Source organism: Melanostigma gelatinosum (assembly GCF_949748355.1).
Source record: "Melanostigma gelatinosum genome assembly, chromosome: 24".
Lineage (NCBI taxonomy): Eukaryota > Metazoa > Chordata > Actinopteri > Perciformes > Zoarcidae > Melanostigma > Melanostigma gelatinosum.
The window spans coordinates 11,231,809-11,255,026 of NC_136657.1; the positions used below are offsets into that span (position 1 = coordinate 11,231,809).

The window sequence follows — 23,218 nt, forward strand, 5'->3', positions numbered from 1 at the left end:
AGCGCCACGAGACGTAGCGCCACGAGACGTAGCGCCACGAGACGTAGCGCCACGAGACGTAGCGGTTACAGGCAGTTATTTTGTTTTCTCTTTTTAAAAAGTAATTGGAGAAAATATCATTGAAAAAAAACAAAAAAAACTGCTTTTCCATTAATTCCCAAATATCCAACTTTAATTTTCCTTCAGCCACATTCCGTTTTCTTTTCTTTTTTTGGTACCCTGTAAAGCCGAGCGAGTGAAGGATCTCTCTGCTCGCTCCACATCTCAGGCGGCCACCCAGCTGTCTGGATAATTTCCGAATGGCCCTGCGGCTGATAGCCAATCAGAGATGGTTCACGACGCCGTGTGACAGGAAATTCAATTAGGCTGTTCTTTTTTTTCCTTCAGTATTGCTCTCCCAGAGTCTCTCTCTCTCTTACTGCTGTGCTTTCCCTTTGTCTCTCGCCCTCTCTTTGTTTATCTCACGCCTCCCCTCTTTTATTTCCTGGATCTGTCGAGGGAGAGTGAAAGAGTAGCTCACAGCGTCATATGTCATCCAGGAATACAAAGAAAAGAAAAGGCTTCTCTTATTTTTCTCCATGAAAGGAAAAATGAAATCACGTCCTGTATTTGAGATAATTTTCATTCCTGTTTGTCCGTGAAAGGCCATGTAACACTCAACGGTTTAATTCAGAGATTTTACTGAACTAAATCCACACGGCAGAGACAGTGTCTAACACTTAGTCCTTCTTCCTGTCAAAGAGGAAGAAATCCTTCAATAAAATGAAGAAAATGTGCTTGTTGATCGAGCAAACGTCAATACTTTTGGTGTAAATGAATGCAAAGTATTCAAAATGTTTTAACTACTTTAAATCAGAAAGCAGTTTCTGCTGTAATGAACATGGAAGTGTATCCTACTTGGGAATACTGTTATCCTCCAGTTTGGTTTCTTATTTCGACTCTCCTCTCCATGTTGCAGGTGGATGCCAGCGCATCTTACAGGATGAACCCGCTAGCTGCCCTCAGCATCGACCGCAATGCTCTGGTGGGAGAAAACTACCGCCCCCACGCAGGAATCTTCTATCCCGGCATTCATCCTCTCTCTGCCGAAAAGCCCCAGGAGGCCGGCCCTTCTCTCCCGCTTGGCTATGACCTCCTCTACAAACCAGGTGTGACCCTGTTGGATGGTCAGAAATCTGCGAATGGATATGTTGGACTCTATAAGAGCCCACAACCAGGGTTGCAGAAACCCCTGATTATTCCTGGTGCAGGAGGAGACGGTCTGGGGCTGGACCGCCGAGTCTTATCCAACGACAAGCAGTCAGAACTGGGTCTGAATGGTGCTGGCGGCTTCCTGAGATTGCCCTGGGTCAGCCCTTATGCTGATGTAACAATGTACCCCTTCCTGGACATGGCGTACAAGGCCTCATTCCTGTCCCAGCCATCGCCCTTCCTCTACCAGCAGCTGGCATACCAATCTCTATGTGCTGCTGGGGCAGGAAGCAGCACACCTGGGGTGGACAGACTTTTCTACCTGCCTCATTATGACCCGGCCCATATCTCCTCCCCGCTGGGCCCTCTGATCAGAATCCCTACTGCAACTCCGTCTCCTGCCGTCCTGTCACCGCTGCCCCACTGCCAGGACAAGGCCTTACAAGGCCTCGGTCCTCAGGTGCATCAGGAACCCTCTGCCTTCAGCACCAGTCCACAGATCCACCAGGAGCCTCAAGCTGTTCATCATACGGAGCGACAACATGGCAGCAGTAGCAGTGGCGCAAAGTCCAGTCAACCTACTTCCACCAAGAGCACGATGAGCAGCAGCAGTGGTGGAAGTAGTGGTGGCCCTGTTAGCAGTTCAGCTAACACTGCTGCCTTAGAGTCACCCCCAGTTACCCATCCCCCATGCTCAGTTCCCCAAACCCTCAACAACACCACTACAGACCTCCAGAAGTCCCTTTACAGAAGGACATCCTCAACCTCACTGTCAGTGTCTCACCCCTTTTACATGGCCACTTCAGGCAGCAACAAAACCAAAGATTCCAGCTCAGACCGCAGTACTGCAGAGATTTCACCTGCAAAGACATCACTGGACAAAGCTGTACCTCAAAAGTCTGCCAAAACCCCCAGGGACAAAACATTGAATCTGTCTGCCAAAGAGTTGGAAAAATTCTCAAATGGATTCCCATCTAAATTAGATGCTCTGGCCAAGTTAGGGTATTTGCCACCATCTCATTACCAGAACCCACCCGTTACGGTGGGTACAGCAAAGACTCCAGATCGTCCTGAAGTTATCAGCACTGTGGCCTCCCCTTGGGTTGTTCCTGGTCCTTCCCCAGCTGTCAGCTCTGCACAGCACAACAGAGGCTCCCAAATTATGAAAAACAAGAGTGTAGACAATATTTCTCAAAACTCACCTGGCTCCAAGACGGTTGAGGTCACCAGTATCCCCAGCCCTGCCTCAGCGGGACGACCGTCTGCATCATCTCCCTCCCTAAAGGCCAAAGTTGAATGGCCACGAGTCCCTGCTAGTGATTTGGAGAATCCAAAGTGTAAAGGAGAGACTGGGAAACATACTACAACTCCTGCTAAGCCAGACGCTCCAGAGAGCCAACCTCATCCTCAGCAACAACAATCTCGTGTGGGAAATGGAAACTCCTCCGGTCCAATCTATGGTGACTCCTACCTCCCTCCTGGTTTAGGTTACACGAACCGCTACATCCCATACTCGGTTGCTGAGAATATGTCCTTGCAACGCATGGCCATACCAGGCAAAGGGCCCGTCTATACCCACCCAGCTTTGCTTAGCAACAGCAGCTTTTATCCAGCTTGCATTGCACCAAAACATGGACTTCCATATCAGGTACATCCAAACCAGGGTGACTTCATGACATACCAGAATTCCCGAGGGATACCCCCTCCACCTGTTTCCTCCCACGCAGGTCTTGACCAAATTGAGAACCAGGACAAAACCTGGAACGTAGAACTGTACAGGAACCAGGAAAAGCCGGATGCTGATTGCTCCCAAAAGAGTGACATTGAGGGAGACAAGTCCACAAACCAAACCATAAAGGCTTCAGGCAAAAGCCTCACTTCTACCAGAGAGGATGTGATTTGTATTGACCTGGTGCGTGATGAGGAAGATGATGAATTGAACACTAATAATCACAGCTCCTTATCTACCAAAAGAGACGATTCCTCTAAGCATGGCGGTAACCACATCCAAGAAAGTGAGCCTCCAAAATCCTCCCACAGCCAGGCTGGAGAGCAGAGGCAAGACTTACTACCCGACACCTCCCAACCACAACCCCCTCATCACAAGACTTCTTTACCTCCTCTTCCCAGTGAGGAGACCCCAGAAGACATCCCGGAAATGGAGGAGCCACTTAGTCCATTCCCAGACATCCCGGAGGAGCAGACGATGCGCTGTGCCCGAACTTCTCCACAGCAATTTTCTAGAAAATGTAAAACTGGAGCCTCTGGTTGTGACTTGATAACTGGTGACATTAGTGGTCGGACTAATGGAGTTGAGAGTGCTAGCAATGAAGTTAAGTCAGAGGCCTCAGCCAATCAAAATGTAAGCCCTCAGCAAAGCCCTTCCAAAGATGGGAACTCATTGGATCCTTGTGACAACAACAATTCCAGCAACATCATGGGAGCAGTGTTTGCAGTCACCAGTCCGAAGAGTCCGGCTTATGGGGGCAGCTGTAATCCAGACAGTCCAGTCTGCAGCAGTAAGGGACCAGCAAGTAGAGATTTTAGTCCCCAGGTCCCAGCATGCAGGAGTTTTAATCCCAGGGTTATGAACGCCAGGGTCCCACTGTGTGTTTACAACAACCCAAGAACGCCCCCATGTAGCAGTGGAGATGTAAATGGAGGCTTTGTGGGCCCATGTTGCAGGAATCTGGCTCCGAGGGCTCCGACTTGTGAACCCAGAATATTCAGCGGCCCAACTCATGGAAGATGCAACCCTTTGTCTCCGAACTCTGGGAACATCAATTCCAGATTTACAAAATGCGAAAACCACAATGCTGTGCGCCCAGTTTGTGGAAACATCAGGGCTCCTGCATGCGGAAAGAACCGCTTTAGTTGTGGACATAGCCTCTCTATAGGCCAGTCTTTTGGAAATAACCAAACCTGTGCACATAGCAATCCCAGGGTCCTCACATGTGGAAACAGTTTTCCTCTGAGCCCAACCTGTCGGCATCTTTCACCTGGAAATCCTACCAATGGAGGCTTGATTCAAGAACCGCTGGTTAACAAAGACCTAAAGTGCGACGAGGCAGAGCCCAAAAGAGAGAGCTGCGGAGACGAAAAGGACGACATCCAGGACAGCTTGGATCCCCTGGAAGACGAGGATGAGGACTCTTGCTGCGGCAAGGGCCGACAGTCCGGCCTCACCAAACGCATCGCCAACTCGTCCGGCTACGTGGGCGACCGGATCAAATGCGTGACCACGGAGCTCTACGCCGACTCCAGCAAGCTGAGCAGAGAGCAGAAAGCACTTCAGGTAAGATCCACCTAAGATTCTCTTTTTTCTTTCGTCATCCCTTCGTTTGTCGATGAAACGGTGATAATCTGGTGAGACGGGCAAATCTAGTTCTTGTCATTCATACTGTGACCTCAACATTGTAGTGGTTCCTTTTGGTTCCCTTCAGAATTATAGTCTTTAGTCCGACAAAGAGTAAAGGAAAAAAAAAAGGTTTCACATCATCTTTGGCTTTTCCTGTTTTTTGGGGATTGTAAGAATCAAGTGTTTTGACATAGTTTCAGCAGATGTTTCCAGCACTAAAGTCAAAGGATATGATCCCTCACCGGCTTCCCAAGACCAAATTCTGTTTGGTGGAGATTGAAGAAGGTGCTTGGAAGTTGGAGAAGGTGTAAAAAAGGTTCTGATAGGAGGAGTGCAACACAGCGTTTGTATTCTGAGGAGGATTTCCAGGAGTTTGGTGGTGGTATCAGAGTAGTCCAGTATCCTGAGGGTTTAGGATGATATCAGATGTTTTTAAAAACCCTACAATCCACAACCAGCGCCGAACTTCAGTGTCAACGCAGGAAGTAGTGGGTCGTTGATGGAGGTTAATACATGTTCACCCTTTTTATGAACCCTAAACATGATCGTTCTGTAATCTAAGAAGTCATTTCTCAATGATAAAATATTGGAATTGTCCCATATACTGAAGATGTTTGATGAATCCGGGTGTTTTGCCAACTGGGAACGTGATCCTAAATGAAAAGGAGCTGGTGTAATTATACTACTTATAGCCGTAATAAAGTAATATAACGTGTTGCTAACAGGATGTCGGTAATATCATTACATTTACTATGTCAAGTAATGAGATACCACCTGAAATTACGTGTTTATTGTGTTAAGTTTACTGCAAATTAGTGACGTGAATGCATGAATGAAACTGGACCCAGACTCCATCGAACAGCAGCTCTTCGTAAAGTAACTCATTACTATCAAATCACAGTAAACGTAGTGCAGATGTAGTGAATAATCCTCAGGTATAAGGAGGTGATTTGCCTTCTCTTTCACTTCCTCCGTCACTCCTTTCTTTTTCTCTGCTTGTTTTTCCGGCCACGAGTGTTTTGGGGTCGTGCCGAGTTCGGGTTAGGATAACGCACCGGATGTATGTGGCCTCAGGCGACTCTTATCCTGCTGGTTTCTCCCCCAAAGATAAAGGACACAAACTGTCTTTACGTATTCATCTTTTCTTCTTCTCTCCTGTTTTTCTTTCATCTCTCTCAACATTTTGCTCTATTTTTGTTTCTCTGCCTCTCTGTTCGCCGCTTCCTTCTCTTCACCTCCTCGTTCCCTCGGGATCCCTCCTTCAACTCAAATTAAATCTCTCCTCCTTCCTCCTCGTCCTCCATCACCAACGGAGGAGGACGGAAAGTAGTTATTTTAATGGGATCCTCCTCTAATAGAAGCTGGTTTGTGTTTGAATCAGAAAAACTAAATAATGAACTACATTTCCCATCAAACGGCTTCTCTTTGTGGTGAGAACTAGACCAAAACAAAACGAGTCAAGCATTCAGTGGCATCCATCTCAGAGAAGATGCAGTCTTTCCTTCGTAAAACTGTGAGATTTATTCTTGTATATTTACGACTTTAATCTTCTGAATATTCACGTTTTTTTAATGTATATAGGTGAGTTTTTTCTCATAAATGTACGACTTTAATCTTAAAGAATCGTAAATGATTTTCTTTTCTTGTGATGTTAACCCCCCCCCCCCCAGCTCTGTAATTATTTGTATTATTTACCTACAATGACTTGGGTCTTGGGTAGATTTCACTTTTTAGAATCGACAGTAGTTTGTCTGCTTTGCTTGTGGTTTGCATTGTTAATGGATCCAGACAGGTTTTTAGAAAATTGGACGTCTTAGTATTTATATATTGGAGTCTTGTTGTGATATAACGTCCACAGATGATCAGGGGAAGACGTCGTTGTTGGTGAGACAGCAGATATTTATTCCCCTTGTTGAAAACATCAGCTGTGTTGTGTATGAGTCATCTCTGTCAGCTGTCAGGCTGTTAATTCCCTCTGGAAGTCTTTGAGCTCGGTCATTCGTGTTTCCTCGGGGGGATGATGATGGCGGGGGGGGGGGGGGGGGGCGCTGCTGCCTCGGGGCGCCGCCGTCAGATGGATTTGTAGATCGTTTCACGGGCCATTCATTTTTAAAATGGGTTTGTGGTTCGGGGCAAAGTGAGGTGAGCGAGGAAATACTGGCCTGTCAGCCGGTTACCAACGTTTACGAGGTTTGGTTGAACACCCTGAGATGTTCGTGTCTGTCTTTTTCAGTTTAAGAAACATCAGACAGGAAGCGCTGAGTTTTATTTCTCCCTTTAAAGCAGCTTCGGGTCACAAACAGCTGCTGTTATGATGCTGATGTGGACCAAAAACAGAACAAACCCCCCAAATATCAACCAGCGATGTTGCAGATATTTGGTCAAAGGCTAAAGTTTTGGACACACGTGGCAACCTTCAGTTCTAAAAAAGTGAAGCCTGTCAAGGGCTGCAGGAACGGTCGCCTAAAGATGTCCTATTTAGTGTTCGGATGTACTTAGTGCCACCCTCTTGTGTTACTTCTGATTACAAAAAAAACAAGATGGTGACGGTCAGAAACCAAGATGTGACTGTCAGAAACCAAGATGGCGACGGTCAGAAACCAAGATGTGACGGTCAGAAACCAAGATGTGACTGTCAGAAACCAAGATGGCGACGGTCAGAAACAAAGATAGCGACGGTCAGAAACCAAGATGTGACGGTCAGAAACCAAGATGTGACGGTCAGAAACCAAGATGGTGATGGTCAGAAACCAAGGTGTGACGGTCAGAAACCAAGATGTGATGGTCAGAAACCAAGATGCGACGGTCAGAAACCAAGATGGCGACGGTCAGAAACCAAGATAGCGACGGTCAGAAACCAAGATGTGACGGTCAGAAACCAAGATGTGACGGTCAGAAACCAAGATGGTGACGGTCAGAAACCAAGGTGTGACGGTCAGAAACCAAGATGTGATGGTCAGAAGTGTGATGGTCAGAAACCAAGATGGCGACGGTCAGAAACCAAGATGGCGACGGTCAGAAACCAAGATGGCGACGGTCAGAAACCAAGATGGCGACGGTCAGAAACCAAGATGGCGACGGTCAGAAACCAAGATGGCGACGGTCAGAAACCAAGATGGCGACGGTCAGAAACTAAGATGGCGACGGTCAGAAACCAAGATGGCGACGGTCAGAAACCAAGATGTGACGATCAGAAACCAAGATGGTGACGATCAGAAACCAAGATGTGACGGTCAGAAACCAAGATCAGAAACCAAGATGTGACGGTCAGAAACCAAGATGGTGACGGTCAGAAACCAAGATCAGAAACCAAGATGTGACGGTCAGAAACCAAGATCAGAAACCAAGATGTGACGGTCAGAAACCAAGATGGCGACGGTCAGAAACCAAGGTCAGAAACCAAGATGTGACGGTCAGAAACCAAGATGGCGACGGTCAGAAACCAAGATGGTGACGGTCAGAAACCAAGGTCAGAAACCAAGATGTGACGGTCAGAAACCAAGATGGCGACGGTCAGAAACCAAGATGTGACGGTCAGAAACTAAGATGTGAAGGTCAGAAACCAAGATGGCGACGTCTGTTATTGGACAATTTTCTGGCAACGCTTCTTTTGGAATTATTTCCTAAAGGAGGCACATTTCCCTTTTCTCAGTTGTGAACATGAGTTAAGATGGAAGTAAAGCGTACAGTAAAGGGAGGCTGTTGACACACCTGTGTGAGGAGCTGATTGGTTGATTGAAGTTTGAATGTAAAGTAAATGTTTTCCGTCTCTGATGTTCTTATCTTCCCTCTCTCAGCGGGCGATGCTGCGCTTCTCTGAGCTCGAGCTGAAGGAGAAGGAGGGAGGAAGAGAGGAAGAGGAGGAAGAGGAAGAAGGGTGGACAGAGGAGACGGAGCTGGCAGACGGCCAGAGGGGAGACAGAGGGAGGGAGGAGGGGAGGGAGGAAGAGGGAGGAGGAAGAAATCCCTCTGCAGCTGCCGCCGAGGCACCGAGAGGTAAGAGGATTCCCAGAGAGCTCTGCAGGACGACGTGCACACACACACACACACACAGACACACAGACACACACACACACTTTTTGTTCCCACAGTTGAACTCTTGATGCACTTTGCTCACTTTAAGCCGAACGAACCGCTGCCTTCATTACACACACACGCACTAACACACACTCACACACTAACACACACACACACACACACACACACACACGCACTAACACACACTAACACACGCACACACCTTTCCTCTTGGTTTCTCAGTGTGAAACCAGGGCTGGAAAGTATGGAAGTTAATTAATGGCAAAACATAATGCTATTATATGATTAATAATGTTAATGTATTCATGGTAATGTTAATTGTGTTAATGCTTCAGTAATAATGTTGAAGTTTGGACTAAACAAAGTGTCACTTTGGGTAATTTTGACATCATTTCTCACAATTATTTTCACTATTTTTACAAACCAAACAGGGAATAAATGGCTAAATGGAGAAAATAATCCATAATTAGTTTAATTAAAAAGTTGGTGTATAGAGAATAAATGTGACCTCCGTCACATTAACATGAAACTCTCTGCAGTTTTCCTCCCCGTCCTGCCGCTGGTTCACCGTGCCGACGACCACCCCGTCGGCTCAGAGGAGCAGAAGAAGAAGAGCAGAGAAGAAGAAGGAGGAGGAGGAGATGTGCAGGAGGAGAAGAAGAAAGAGGAGAGGAGTTTTATCTCACAACAACAACATCAACAACAACAACAACGGTTTCTGTCCAGAGGCCTGTTTCAGGGACGTGTCTCCACGACGACCACCACGCCGGCACCCGGAGGTTCGAGACCCGACACAGCGACAATGAACCGGAGGAGTCTCTTCAGCCTTGAGCCGTTCCACCAGAGCAGCATCAGCAGCAGGAGGAGAGGGAGGGCGGAGGAGGACAGGGAGGAGGAGACCACGGGAAACCCCAACAAGAAAACCAAGTTCGCCGGCGGTAAGAGTCCCTTAGAACTTATAGAAATAATCAATAACATCATCAACAATTCTTTATAATACTAATACATACATATTCACAATACTTTTATCAATCATAATGGTTTATTGACCTTTTAGCTTCAGTTGTACACATTTTAGGGCATTTGAAGGTACTCCGGTGTTCCACAGGGTTCTTTACTGGGTCCCCTAGAGTTCCTTCTAAAGACCCGTTAAACTGTTCTCTGTCACAGCCTCGACCCCGGAGGACGTGAGGAGGCTGAAGGTCTGCATCGAGCTCAACGGCCTCCGTCTCAACAAGCCCCGCCTCCCCGGGGAGCTCGGCCAATGGCTGCCCTCCGGCAGGGTGAGGTCAGAGGTCAACGGAGGCTGGCGTGACCCCGCGTCTGTGAGGAGGGACGACGACCCGAGAGGTGAAGTAATAGATTACTACATGTTGTTTTAAACGGCTGCTTCTATCATTTAAAACTGAAAGGAAACCCGTTACCATGGTAACGTAAAATGTATCGTTTTTCTGTGACATAATCAAACTCAGCATTAGAGTGGCGGAAGGGGGCGTGGCCAGGAATCCAAAGATAACGATGATGCCACTCTTCAAACACACACCTTCGCTACGTGTGAATCCAGTCGTGTTTTAAACATCTGTGTCTCTTTCTCCTCCCCTCCCCCATCATCTGCTACCTCACTCGCCCGCCTGCTGCTCCACTCAGCCTTTTGTTCCCCGTCTCTCTCTTTCTCTCTCTCTTTTATTATCTAACTCGTCCCCTGCTGAAGGACGGACAGAAGCTCATTTGTTGGCTAAGACGAAGGCCGTGCACATACGTGCACACGCCCACATTTCTGAAAAAAGAAGAAGGACGAAGCTGCATTAAGAGTTTCTGGAATTCTTTGTGGAACATTAAACTATTTAGTGCTGCAGTTTGAGTCTCATATGAGTCTCTTTGTGTTGAAGCTGCATTCTATCTAGTGTCCACCAGGGGGCTAGTGTCACATCCATGCCTTCTTCCCTTCCTTGTTAAAAAATCCAAAATAAGTCCAGACGTCTGATTTAAACACGGACGGTGCATTTCTGATTTCTTTCACTGATGTCTCCATCTTTGTTTTGACCAACTTCCTACCAATCACGCTGACCTGGCACCTCTGCTGACCTCACCAGAAAACAACTCAGCACCATCTAGTTCTTTTTTAATAGTTTATACAATAAAAGATCGATACTTGGCATCCGTGTATCGATACAATATCACCACGCAAAATATCGCGATACTATGCTGTATCGATTTTTCCCCCACCCCTAATAACTGGTATGTATAGCATTGCCTGTGCAAATAAAACTTTATTTTGTTTTCTTACAGTTTTCCACATGGCCCTGCCCACCTGTCTTGCTCATCTCGCCCGGCAACCTTCCCCCGCATCCTTCGCCTCCCTCGCCTCCTCCCGCATCCAGGACAAGCACCAGAAGCTGAGGGAGAGCCGCAGGGTCTCCAGTGTCCTCCCTTCCTCACCTCCTCTTCCTTCCTCCTTATCCTCGCCACCTGACCGCCATCCCTTCCGCTGCCATGACGACGACCTCAACAAGCCGAAGGGCAAGCGTCCCTGCAAGCTGAAGCACACGGGAGGAGAGACGGGGGGGGAGGAGGAGGGAGACGGGGGAGGTAGCAGCGACGACACAAGTGGAAAGGTTCGTGAGTAGCGCTTGTTTTTCGCCATTTAGCTTGATAGCAAGAAAACGGGTCCAAGTTAAAACGTCCACAAGACGGAGACAAGTCCAAGTTAAAACGACACCGAGACGAGTCCACGTTAAAACGACTACAACGAGGCCAAGTTAAAACCACAACGAGACGAGTCCAAGTTAAAACGACTACAACGAGACGAGTCCACGTTAAAACGACAACGAGACGAGTCCAAGTTAAAACCACAACGAGGCGAGTCCACGTTAAAACGACTACAACGAGACCAAGTTAAAACCACAACGAGACGAGTCCAAGTTAAAACGACTACAACGAGACGAGTCCACGTTAAAACGACAACGAGACGAGTCCACGTTAAAACGACTACAACGAGACGAGTCCAAGTTAAAACGACAACGAGACGAGTCCAAGTTAAAACGACTACAACGAGACGAGTCCACGTTAAAACGACTACAACGAGACGAGTCCACGTTAAAACGACAACGAGACGCGTCCACGTTAAAACGACTACAACGAGACGAGTCCAAGTTAAAACGACAACGAGACGAGTCCAAGTTAAAACGACTACAACGAGACGAGTCCAAGTTAAAACCACAACGAGACGAGTCCAAGTTAAAACCACAACGAGACGAGTCCAAGTTAAAACGTCTACAACGAGACGAGTCCACGTTAAAACGTCTACAACGAGACGAGTCCAAGTTAAAACGACAACGAGACGAGTCCAAGTTAAAACGACTACAACGAGACGAGTCCAAGTTAAAACGACAACGAGACGAGTCCAAGTTAAAATGACTACAACGAGACGAGTCCAAGTTAAAATGACTACAACGAGACGAGTCCAAGTTAAAACGTCTACAACGAGACGAGTCCACGTTAAAATGTCTACAACGAGACGAGTCCAAGTTAAAACGACAACGAGACGAGTCCAAGTTAAAACGACAACGAGACGAGTCCAAGTTAAAACGTCTACAACGAGACGAGTCCACGTTAAAACGTCTACAACGAGACGAGTCCAAGTTAAAACGTCTACAACGAGACGAGTCCAAGTTAAAACGTCTACAACGAGACGAGTCCAAGTTAAAACGACTACAACGAGACGAGTCCAAGTTAAAACGTCTACAACGAGACGAGTCCAAGTTAAAACGACTACAACGAGACGAGTCCACGTTAAAACGACTACGAGACGAGTCCAAGTTAAAACGACTACAACGAGACGAGTCCAAGTTAAAACGACTACAACGAGACGAGTCCAAGTTAAAACGTCTACAACGAGACGAGTCCAAGTTAAAACGACTACAACGAGACGAGTCCAAGTTAAAACCACAACGAGACGAGTCCAAGTTAAAACGTCTACAACGAGACGAGTCCAAGTTAAAACGTCTACAACGAGACGAGTCCAAGTTAAAACGTCTACAACGAGACGAGTCCAAGTTAAAACGACAACGAGACGAGTCCAAGTTAAAACGACTACAACGAGACGAGTCCACGTTAAAACGTCTACTACGAGACGAGTCCACGTTAAAACGTCTACAACGAGACGAGTCCAAGTTAAAACGACTACAACGAGACGAGTCCAAGTTAAAACGACAACGAGACGAGTCCAAGTTAAAACGACAACGAGACGAGTCCACGTTAAAACGTCTACAACGAGACGAGTCCAAGTTAAAACGACAACGAGACGAGTCCAAGTTAAAACGACTACAACGAGACGAGTCCACGTTAAAACGTCTACAACGAGACGAGTCTAAGTTAAAACGTCTACAACGAGACGAGTCCAAGTTAAAACGACTACAACGAGACGAGTCCAAGTTAAAACGACAACGAGACGAGTCCAAGTTAAAACGTCTACAACGAGACGAGTCCACGTTAAAACGTCTACAACGAGACGAGTCCACGTTAAAACGTCTACAACGAGACGAGTCCACGTTAAAACGACAAGACATTTCGTTCTTTCGTCTTTTTTTGGTCTCAAACACATTTTTATAAGAAACCACAATCGGTTCTTCTTCTGCTGTTCCTCCTGTCTTTCTTCTTCTCTCTCTTGTTAATCGTTGCAATTATCGTCCTGATTGCAGCTCGCTGGGAAAGCTCTGCAGGGACAGTGTGTGTTGTGTGTGCGTGCGTGCGTGCGTGCGTGCGTGTGTGTGTGCAATTCAATTCACTGCAGATTAAAGTGAATGAGAGAGAGAGAGCGGGCGGGCCAACGAGGGAGGGAGTGATTGAAGGTTATGGAGGAAGAATAATATTCTCCACGTGTGTGTGTGTGTGTGTTCTGGTGTGTGTGTGTGTGTGTTCTGGTGTGTGTGTGTGTGTGGCGGTGGCTTGTACCGTTTTGACAGCTGCTGCGCTGGAGATTTCCTCAGGGCAGCGAGGACAGACACACACACACACTCTCTCTCTTTTTCGCTCGACCCTCCTCCTCCTTGTTTGGTGCGCTCGAAAAAACACACACACCAGAACACACACACACACACATTACACACACACACCTCCGGGGCAAAGCGCGCATCCTGTTTGCCGATGCGTGGCGGCGAGCGGCTTCGTTTGACAGACGCCTGCGCGCACACATTACACACACACACACACACGCACAGTCTGGCTGCTCAGCGGTGGAGGCTGTTGCCGTGGCGTCGGCAGCTTTTCATCCGTCTCTGATTTCTGATTCAGAGACGAATGAAAACTGGATTATTTTCATCTTTAATTCAGAAAAATAAAACTCGATTTAGATACAAGAAATCAAAATTTAAGGCTGCAAATATACAGATAAAAACTCCAGAGAATGAACGTATTTCTTTATTAAAATGGCCGTTTTGAATGTAACATTACTGTTTATTTTATAAATCTGGAATCTGGTTCACCTTCTGCCTCAGAGCCACTGGGCAAGGCACTGCTGGGAAATGTGGGGACGAATGTAACAAACATCCACCATCAAACAAAACTCTGTCCTCGCCTCCTACGTCCTTTCCTCGCCTCCTACGTCCTGTCCTTGTCGATGTCCAAGTCTTGTCGATGTCTACGTCCTGTCCTCGCCTTCTACGTCCTGTCCTCACCTCCTACGTCCTGTCCTTGTCGTTGTCTCCGTCTTGTTGATGTCTACATCCTGTCCTCGCCTCCTACGTCCTGTCCTCGTCTCCTACGTCCTGTCCTCCTTGTCTACGTCTTGTTGTCTTCTTCATCCTGTCCTCGCCTCCTACGTCCTGTCCTTGTCATCGTCTACGTCCTGTCCTCGCCTCCTACGTCCTGTCCTCGCCTCTTACGTCCTGTCCTTGTCGTTGTCTCCGTCTTGTTGATGTCTACATCCTGTCCTCGCCTCCTACGTCCTGTCCTCGCCTCCTACGTCCTGTCCTTGTTGTTGTCTCCGTCTTGTTGATGTCTACGTCTTTTCCTCACCTCCTACGTCCTGTCCTCGTCTCCTACGTCCTGTCCTCCTTGTCTACGTCTTGTTGTCTTCTTCGTCCTGTCCTCGCCTCCTACGTCCTGTCCTCGCCTCCTACGTCCTGTCCTCGTTGTCGTCTACGTCTTGTCGATGTCTACGTCCTGTCCTCGCCTCCTACGTCCTGTCCTCGTCGTTGCCTACGTCCTGTCCTTGTCTACGTCTTGTGGTCTACCTCCTGTCCCCCTAACAAAAGACATAAAAGAGTCTGTGCTTAGGATTCAAACATCCAACAAGAAGCAAACTGACCCCTGAACAGTTTTATTCATAAAGAAAACAACAGAGGACCTAGAGTGGAGCCTTGTGGAACTCCTTAAGGTTCCTTAAAGGACTTAAAGGTCCTGATCCTGCTTCTTCTTCTACATTAGAGTCAAAGTCTGGAAACAACGACGAGCTCGAGGAAGTGAGAGAGAGAGAGAATCCTCGTTGGTTTCTCCCTCATTCTGTTTTTACTTTTAAGACAAATCCTCCTCTTCCTGAGCTTTCTGCTATCAGCCTCGGGCTCCCCCCCCCCCCCCCCCCCCACCACACACACACACATACACTCTCTCACACATACACCCTCACACACACACACACACACAAACTGACAGAGTCGTGAGAGCAGAGGTGGTGACAGCGCTATTTTCGACTGAGCCTAGAAAACTGGGGTTGTGTGTGTGTGTGTGTGTGTGTGTGTGTTTAAGAGAAAACATCTGACAGTGATAAATGTAGAAACACAGCGAGCGCCTGTGTGTGTTTTTTGTGTGAGTGTAATAAAAACAATGCTTGAGCTCATGCTAACCACTTTAAATGTCTCTTTCCTCTCTCGCACACACACACACACACACACACACACAGGTGTCCCCCATCGCTCGCCCCGCGCCCCCCGAAGTCCGCCGGCTCATCGTGAACAAAAACGCCGGAGAGACGCTGCTGCAGCGCGCCGCCAGCCTGGGATACGAGGTAACGCTACACAAGCGCTTCCTGAGAAGAACCCTCATTTTACCTTCTCAAGATAAAATGAAGGTTCTTCTCAGGGTAAAATGAAGGTTATTCTCAAGATAAAATGAAGGTTCTTCTCAGGGTAAAATGAGGGTTCCTCTCAAGATACAATTAGGGTTATTCTAGGCCTTGCACTCCTCCAACAAAGGAAATGATGCATCGAACAGATTGCTGCCTTAAGATGTCGTCTGTGGTTGTAGTTTTGGCTCAGTGGGTCAGCAGTAAATATTCAGATGTAGCTCGTAGCATCCTAGTTAGCTGCTTTGTTCCTCAGTACTTTCTCTGGTTTTGGTCTCATTGGCGGTCCACTTGTCCTGTCGTGTCCAGGAGGTGGTGCTGTACTGTCTGGAGCGGCGGATCTGTGACGTCAACCACAGAGACAACGCCGGGTACTGCGCCCTGCACGAGGCCTGTGCCCGCGGCTGGCTGGAGATCGTACGCCACCTGGTGGAGAACGGAGCCGACGTCAACTGCGGCGCTCAGGACGGGACCAGGTATGAGTTGGTTTATGACTGGTTCAGTTTACTGGATATAATAAGTCGAATGTGATATGTGGGTTTTACCTTTGTAACGACCGTTCAGATGTAGTATTTGCTGGAGGAGCAGTAAGAGGGATTCTATTGGATCTGGATTTGATTTTTTTGCACATTGAAGGTTTGTTTTAATCAGTAAACTGATGACTGAAGTGTGTGAAAGGCAGTTATATTTTTATTTAGACGGGGCGGCTACTGTATAGATAACTGCATCATCTGCATATCGACGAATCTTCACTCGCCAAATGTTGATATAATATCTATATATATCCATATATATCTATCCGTATATACATATTATATATAGTATATAGTATATACTATACTATATACACTATACACTATACTATATATAACATAGTACATTTGTAACCTCACTTTTAACAGGTGAAATGCTGATAATATTCAGAGAGAAAACACTTCAATATTATCTGAGATCATGAATTATACATGCGTGCGTGAAAAATAAATCAGAAATTCTCTGAGATTAAAGTAAAAAATGTACAAGAAAAGAGTTAGAGTGCAAAATATATATTAATTAAAACGAGTATTTAGTTAGAATATGAAAGAAAACGTCTTTATGTATCTTTTAGGACCTTTGTCTCGCTTATTTCCATATTAACACGACTTTAGAAGCGACCAAGTAATGTTTTTACCTGCAATACTCCCTCGTACATAACAGGACGATAGTGTGTGTCCTTTATTAAATATCATGCACATTATATTTTCAGGCCGCTGCACGACGCCGTGGAGAACGACCACGTGGAGGTGGTGCGCCTCCTGCTGGCCTGCGGCGCCGACCCGACCCTCACCTCGTACTCTGGACGAGGACCAATCAACATGACCCACAGCGCTGCCATGGAAACCTTCCTGGAGGGTAAGGGGGGCTTTAATTGGTCATTTATAGACAATTTATTGATTAAAAGATTAAATCTCTCATTAAAAACAGAATTTAGAGATTATCATTCGTTGATGTTGTATTGTCTTCTTTATTCGTAATTGGAGTGGCAGCTTTATTCTGATAAGAAATCAACAACTCAAATAAATTAAAGAATCTGATAAAACTAATATTAATATTTTTAACATGAGGGCAGAACAATAACATTTAAAAAAAGTTATAATCCTTCAAACTAACATTAGATGTATGACACATTTAGCGTTTACAATTAAAAAACGGTTACCACCATTTGTGTTGGCATGCTAACATGCTAACATTAGAAAAAATGGGGGAGGAAAAAAACTGAATATATGAATAAAAGATTGAATAAAAACGGTTTTAGTGCGACCGAGGAGTCGACGAGAAGGAAAGCGAAGCTGCCACTGCGTCAGTGTGTGTGTGTGTGTGTGTGTGTGTGTGTGTGTGTGCGCGTGTGCGTGTGCGTGTGCGCGTGTGTGTGTGTGTGTGCGTGCGTGCGCTCGGCAGCCTGTCTGATTACCATTCCCTGCCTGTATTTGTTCTCCCCCGTCTCTCTCTTTTTACCCCCTCTCTCTCTCTCTCTCTCTCTCTCTCTCTCTCTCTCTCTCTCTCTCTCTCTCTCTCTCTCCGGAGGGGTTTAATGAGGCTTGGCTGTTGAATCCCAGAACAGCTTACTGCCACACACACACACACACACACACACACACACACACACAAACACACACTCCTGCCAGCATCCGTCTACTCAGCGCCAGGCGCCGCGGCGACAAGCCGGCACCGACTGAGCACAAACACTCATCGTCTTCTGTGTGTGTGTGTGTGTGTGTGTGTCCCTTTTGTTTCCTCGTCTCGCCGCCGTCGTCCTCTCTGATTGGTCGGCTCTCTGATCGACCGCTAACACTCCGTCCCTCTTCTTCTGCAGACTATCTGTCCGACCTCCAGGGAAGGTCGGAGGGCGATCCGGGAATCTGTTGGGAGTTTTACGGCAGCTCTGTGTGCGGTTAGTTTACACGCAAACACACACGGGACACTGGGAATGCTGGGAAAGGATCGATGGTTGAGGATTAAAGGAAGTAGGATTTGAGAACCCACAACCAAAGACAAAAGTTAGACGGAGTAAATATGTTTTAACTGGTCCTGAGAGAACGAGGGACACACGAGGAAAGAGACAATCATGACTAAAGGGAATAACTCTAAACCAGTTAGGATCCAAAGAACTACCTCAAACCAGTTAGCATCCAAATGACTACCTCCAAACCAGTTAGGATCCAAAGGACCACCTCTAAACCAGTTAGGATCCAAATGACTACCTCCAAACCAGTTAGGATCCAAAGAACTACCTCTAAACCAGTTAGCATCCAAAGGACTACCACTAAACCAGTTAGAATCCAAAGAACTACCTCTAAACCAGTTAGGATCCAATGAACTACCTCTAAACCAGTTAGCATCCAAAGGACTACCACTAAACCAGTTAGAATCCAAAGAACTACCTCTAAACCAGTTAGGATCCAAATAACTACCTCTAAACCAGTTAGCATCCAAAGGACTACCTCTAAACCAGTTAGCATCCAAATGACTACCTCCAAACCAGTTAGGATCCAAAGAACTACCTCTAAACCAGTTAGCATCCAAATGACTACCTCCAAACCAGTTAGGATCCAAAGGACCACCTCTAAACCAGTTAGGATCCAAATGACTACCTCCAAACCAGTTAGGATCCAAAGAACTACCTCTAAACCAGTTAGCATCCAAAGGACTACCACTAAACCAGTTAGAATCCAAAGAACTACCTCTAAACCAGTTAGGATCCAAATAACTACCTCTAAACCAGTTAGCATCCAAAGGACTACCTCTAAACCAGTTAGCATCCAAAGGACTACCACTAAACCAGTTAGAATCCAAAGAACTACCTCTAAACCAGTTAGCATCCAAAGGACTACCTCTAAACCAGTTAGCATCCAAAGGACTACCACTAAACCAGTTAGAATCCAAAGAACTACCTCTAAACCAGTTAGGATCTTAAGAACTACCTCTAAACCAGTTAGGATCCAAATAACTACCACTAAACCAGTTAGAATCCAAAGAACTACCTCTAAATCAGTTAGGATCCAAAGGACTACCACTAAACCAGTTAGCATCCAAAGAGCTGATCAAGACTAAAGAGCTATGGCTCGACCAGTTAGGACTAAAGGACATTGTCGTCCATCAATAACGATCATCCTGATGTTTTGTGTTCTCAGAACCGTCCAGCGAGGTCGGACTGTTTAACGTTCTTGCTGACCCTCCGGGTCCAGAGGAGGAAGAGGAAGATGAAGAGGAGGAAGAGGATGAGGAGCAACGAGCCCAGAGAGAGGTGTTTGAGTTTGAGTTGTCTGACCGACCACTGCTGCCCTGCTACAACATCCAGGTGTCTCTGTCCCAGGGGTGAGTTCACAATACAGTCCACCAGGGGGCGACTCCTCTGGTTGTATAGAAGTCTATAGAAAATGACTCTACTTCTCTCTTGATTTATTCCCTCAGTAAACATTGTAAACATGAGTTTATGTCTCAATCTCTAGTTTCAAGTCTTCTTCAATACAGCATGATGTTCATTTAGTACATTATGGTCCATTTAGAGTCACACAGACCATAAAGCAGGGGATGCTTTAGGGCGGGGCTACACGCTGATTGACAGGTCTCTACCAGAGCCGTACAGTCAGGGCCATAAGTATTTGGACTGTGACACAATTTTTCAAATTTTGCCTCTTTACACAACTCCAATGGATTTGAAACGAATCAGTCAATATGTTGTTGAAGTTTAGACTTTCAGCTTTAATTCAATGGATACAACTAAAAATCACATTGACTGTTTATGAATTACAGCCACTTCTACACAGTCATCACATGTTCAGAGGCTCAAAAGTAATTGGACAAACTAACATAATTGTGAATATAATCATTATTTGTAATACTTGGAGGCAAATCCTTTGCAGTCAATGACTGCCTGAAGTCTGGCTCCATAGACATCACCAAACAGTGAGTTTCCTCCTTTGAGATGCTTTGCCAGACCTTTCACTGCAGCCTCCTTCAGCTGCTGCTGTTTGTGGGTCATTCTGCCCTCAGTTTTACCTTCAGTAAATGAAAAGCTGCTCACTTGGGTTGAGATCAGGTGACTGACTTGGCCATTGAAGAATATTCCATTGCTTTGCCTTGAGAAGCTCTTGTGTTGTGTTCACAGTATGTTTTAGGTCGTTATTCATCTGCACTGTGAGGCGCCGTTCAATCGGTTTTATAGCATGAGGCTGAATCTGAGCAGATAGTTTAAACACCTCAGAACTCATCCTGCTGCTTCTATCAGCTGTGACATCATCAATGAACACCAGTGACCCGGTTCCATTGGCAGCCACACATGCCCATCCAAAGCACTGCCTCCACCATGTTAGACAGATGATGAGGTATGCTTTGCATCATGAGCCGTTCCTTTCCTTCTCCACACGTCTCTCCTCCATCATTCTGGTACAAGTTATTCTTGGTTCATCTCTCCAAAGAATCTTGTTCCCAAACTGGTCAGTCTTTGTCAGATGTGTTCTGTTAAATTCTAATCGGCCTTCCTGTTCTTCAGTGTTACCAGAGGTTCTCACCTTGTGGGGAACCCTGTATTCATGAAGCCGTCTCTTGATTGTAGCCTTTAACAATGAGTTCTACCTCCTCCAGAGTGGTCTGGACTTCAGTAGATGTTATGAAGGCTTTTTCTTCACTACGGCACACCAATTATTTTAACCTAATCATGTTCTCCTCACTTGCATCGACACCTTTTTGGTCCGCATGCTGAGAGTTCCAAGGACCAGCTACCAACTGCAAATATAGTCTTCAACCACATGTTGACTGATTCGTTTCAAATCCATCGGAGTCGTGTAAATGAGCAAAATTAGAAAACTTGTGTCATAGTCCAAATACTTCTGGCCCTGACTGTATACGCCGTCTCTACGTCACTCATCCTCAGTCCAAATATGGTCACTTCCTGTTCACTGGTTGCAAAAAAAACAAGATGGCGACGCCCAAAACGTTGAACTGGAGGCTTCAAAACGTCCACAAACCAACGAGAGACGTCACCACGACGACGTCCACTTCTGTGGTTGTATACCGTCTCTTAAGGTGGTCTGACCTTTTTAAGGTGGACCAGCTATTCTCTTTAACGTGACAAAAGTTTTTTATTTTAGTTGTTACTTTGAACTCCTTTTGGTTGTGGACCACATGAACCTGACTCCAGCTGTGTAATCAGCTTTGTTATAACAACTTATTGTCTAATTAAAATAACAGACACACACACACACACACACACACACACAGGCACACCAATTAAGGTGGTATAAAGGGACGGAGGGAAAAAGATCCTCTGGGAGAGAGATAAAGACGGGGACAGACGGAGAGGTCGTTAACGAGGATCGCATCGCCGTGGCGATGCGGCTAATTGGCTTCCACTTCGTCTCCCCCCCCCCTCCCCCTCGTGTCTGATGTCGTATTAATGGGTCCTCCCGTGTATGAGGCCACCGGGCTCCGACACACTCTCTCACGCTTTTCATTCGCTTGTTTAACATTCCAACAGCAACATGTGTGTGTGTGTGTGTGTGTGTGTTAAGCTTGATGCCCTTGACACACACACACACACACACACACGTTGTGAATCAATAGCAGCCCCTCGGCTGCAGCCGGAGCCATAAAAGAGAAGCCGCCTCTCCGTCTTCCCTCTTGACATTTATGGGAAAACAAATTCAGCTTTAATTCAACGTTTCGTTTGTAATCGAACACAAATGCAATTTATAAAACTGACATTTAGTTTGAAATTCTTCTCTGTAAAAACGCTCTTTCTCCGTCTCCTCCTCCAGACCCAGGAACTGGCTCCTGCTCTCCGACGTCCTGGGTCGTCTCCGGATGACGTCTCGGTCTTTCCGGCGTCTCTTCCCTCAGCTCAACGTTCGGTCCATCGGCGAGGACGAGTTCTACCGGCAGGCCCGCCGGTCGCAGCTCCTCACGGGTCCGGACGAGCGGGAGCTGGCCTCCTTCAGGCCAGACGTCAGGGACCCCCTGGAGCTGGTCGAGGCCACTCCGGAGCTCGCCGGCATGCTCGGCTCTTCTCTGGAGTTCGTGCACAGTCGTTGGGACTCGCTGGAGGCGTCTCCGCCTCCGACGCCGGCGGGGCAACGTTTCCCACCGTTATTACCGCCAGAAGCCAGATCTGCAGAGTCTGGACTGATTAAGAATCTGGGATGTTCGGAAACCAACATGAATGCTAGGACGTGGGAACATCCAGGAAGTAGAAACAATGCGGTTCCTCTTCCTGCAAAACCAAACGTGACAGCGACCGCTAGCATGTGGGAGCCGCAAAGACAGCAAAGTAAGAACGCTTGGATCCCAAATTCTGCTAATTCGGACTCTAAGATGGACTCTAGGGAACAACAACAAGGAGCTAAGTCCGAGGCGGCGGTTTGTGCGAACACGTGGGAACCAAAGCGACAAAGGAGCAGGAGCCCGGACACCAAAGTGGACCCACAGAACCCTGCTAATCCTGCAACCGGCGCCGCAGATGCTAACGCGTGGAAGCGACCGAACCAAGGGCGACCGACCGGCGGGGTTTCTGACTCTACGAACCGAGGCCCTTCGGTCGATGCCGCGGTTTGTGAGACGCAACGTCTACGAAGTAAAACCGCTGGGATCACGAGCCCTGTTAGCGTCCCGGCTACGGACGCTAACGCGTGGGAACGCCAGGGAGTAAAGAGGGCGGGGGGCACCACCACCACCAGCAGCACCGACGCCCACGGAGGCAAGACCGTAAAGATGGACGCCGCCTGGCAGAGGAACCTGGGCAACCTCAGAGTCCACATCAGGGACCTGGGGCTGAAAGTTGGGGGGGGAACCATCCAGAGAGACACAAAGAAAGACCCGGGGAAGGCTGCCGGGAAGGGGGTCCGGGTCAAATCCAGGTCATGATGGTGTAACCAGGGGAGTCCAGAAACCAGTTCAGTAAACACCGTGACGGTGTCGTGTGCTACGTGTAAACTGTGAATATGCGTCCAGATGTCACTGTTGTTAAAATGAGTTCTTTGTAAATGGAGTCTGGTGTAAATACGACGTTTGTTACCTTGTTTGTCATTTTGTATTCA

The 23,218-nt window shown here is 47.0% G+C and overlaps 1 protein-coding gene across 1 annotated transcript; it reads left to right on the forward strand.

Annotated features, from left to right (window-relative positions):
* Positions 1–982: 982 nt before the first annotated feature.
* Positions 983–23,214, forward strand: LOC306797503 (BCL-6 corepressor-like; the record flags this gene model as incomplete). Its single annotated transcript, XM_079296868.1, has 12 exons — positions 983–4,486; positions 8,347–8,455; positions 8,510–8,545; positions 9,127–9,525; positions 9,758–9,937; positions 10,877–11,202; positions 15,486–15,590; positions 15,957–16,123; positions 16,894–17,039; positions 18,001–18,078; positions 19,319–19,502; positions 21,944–23,214. 12 exons carry the CDS (start codon positions 983–985, stop codon positions 23,043–23,045), a joined length of 6,336 nt encoding a protein of 2,111 aa, XP_079152994.1. The 3' UTR covers positions 23,046–23,214.
* Positions 23,215–23,218: the final 4 nt, after the last annotated feature.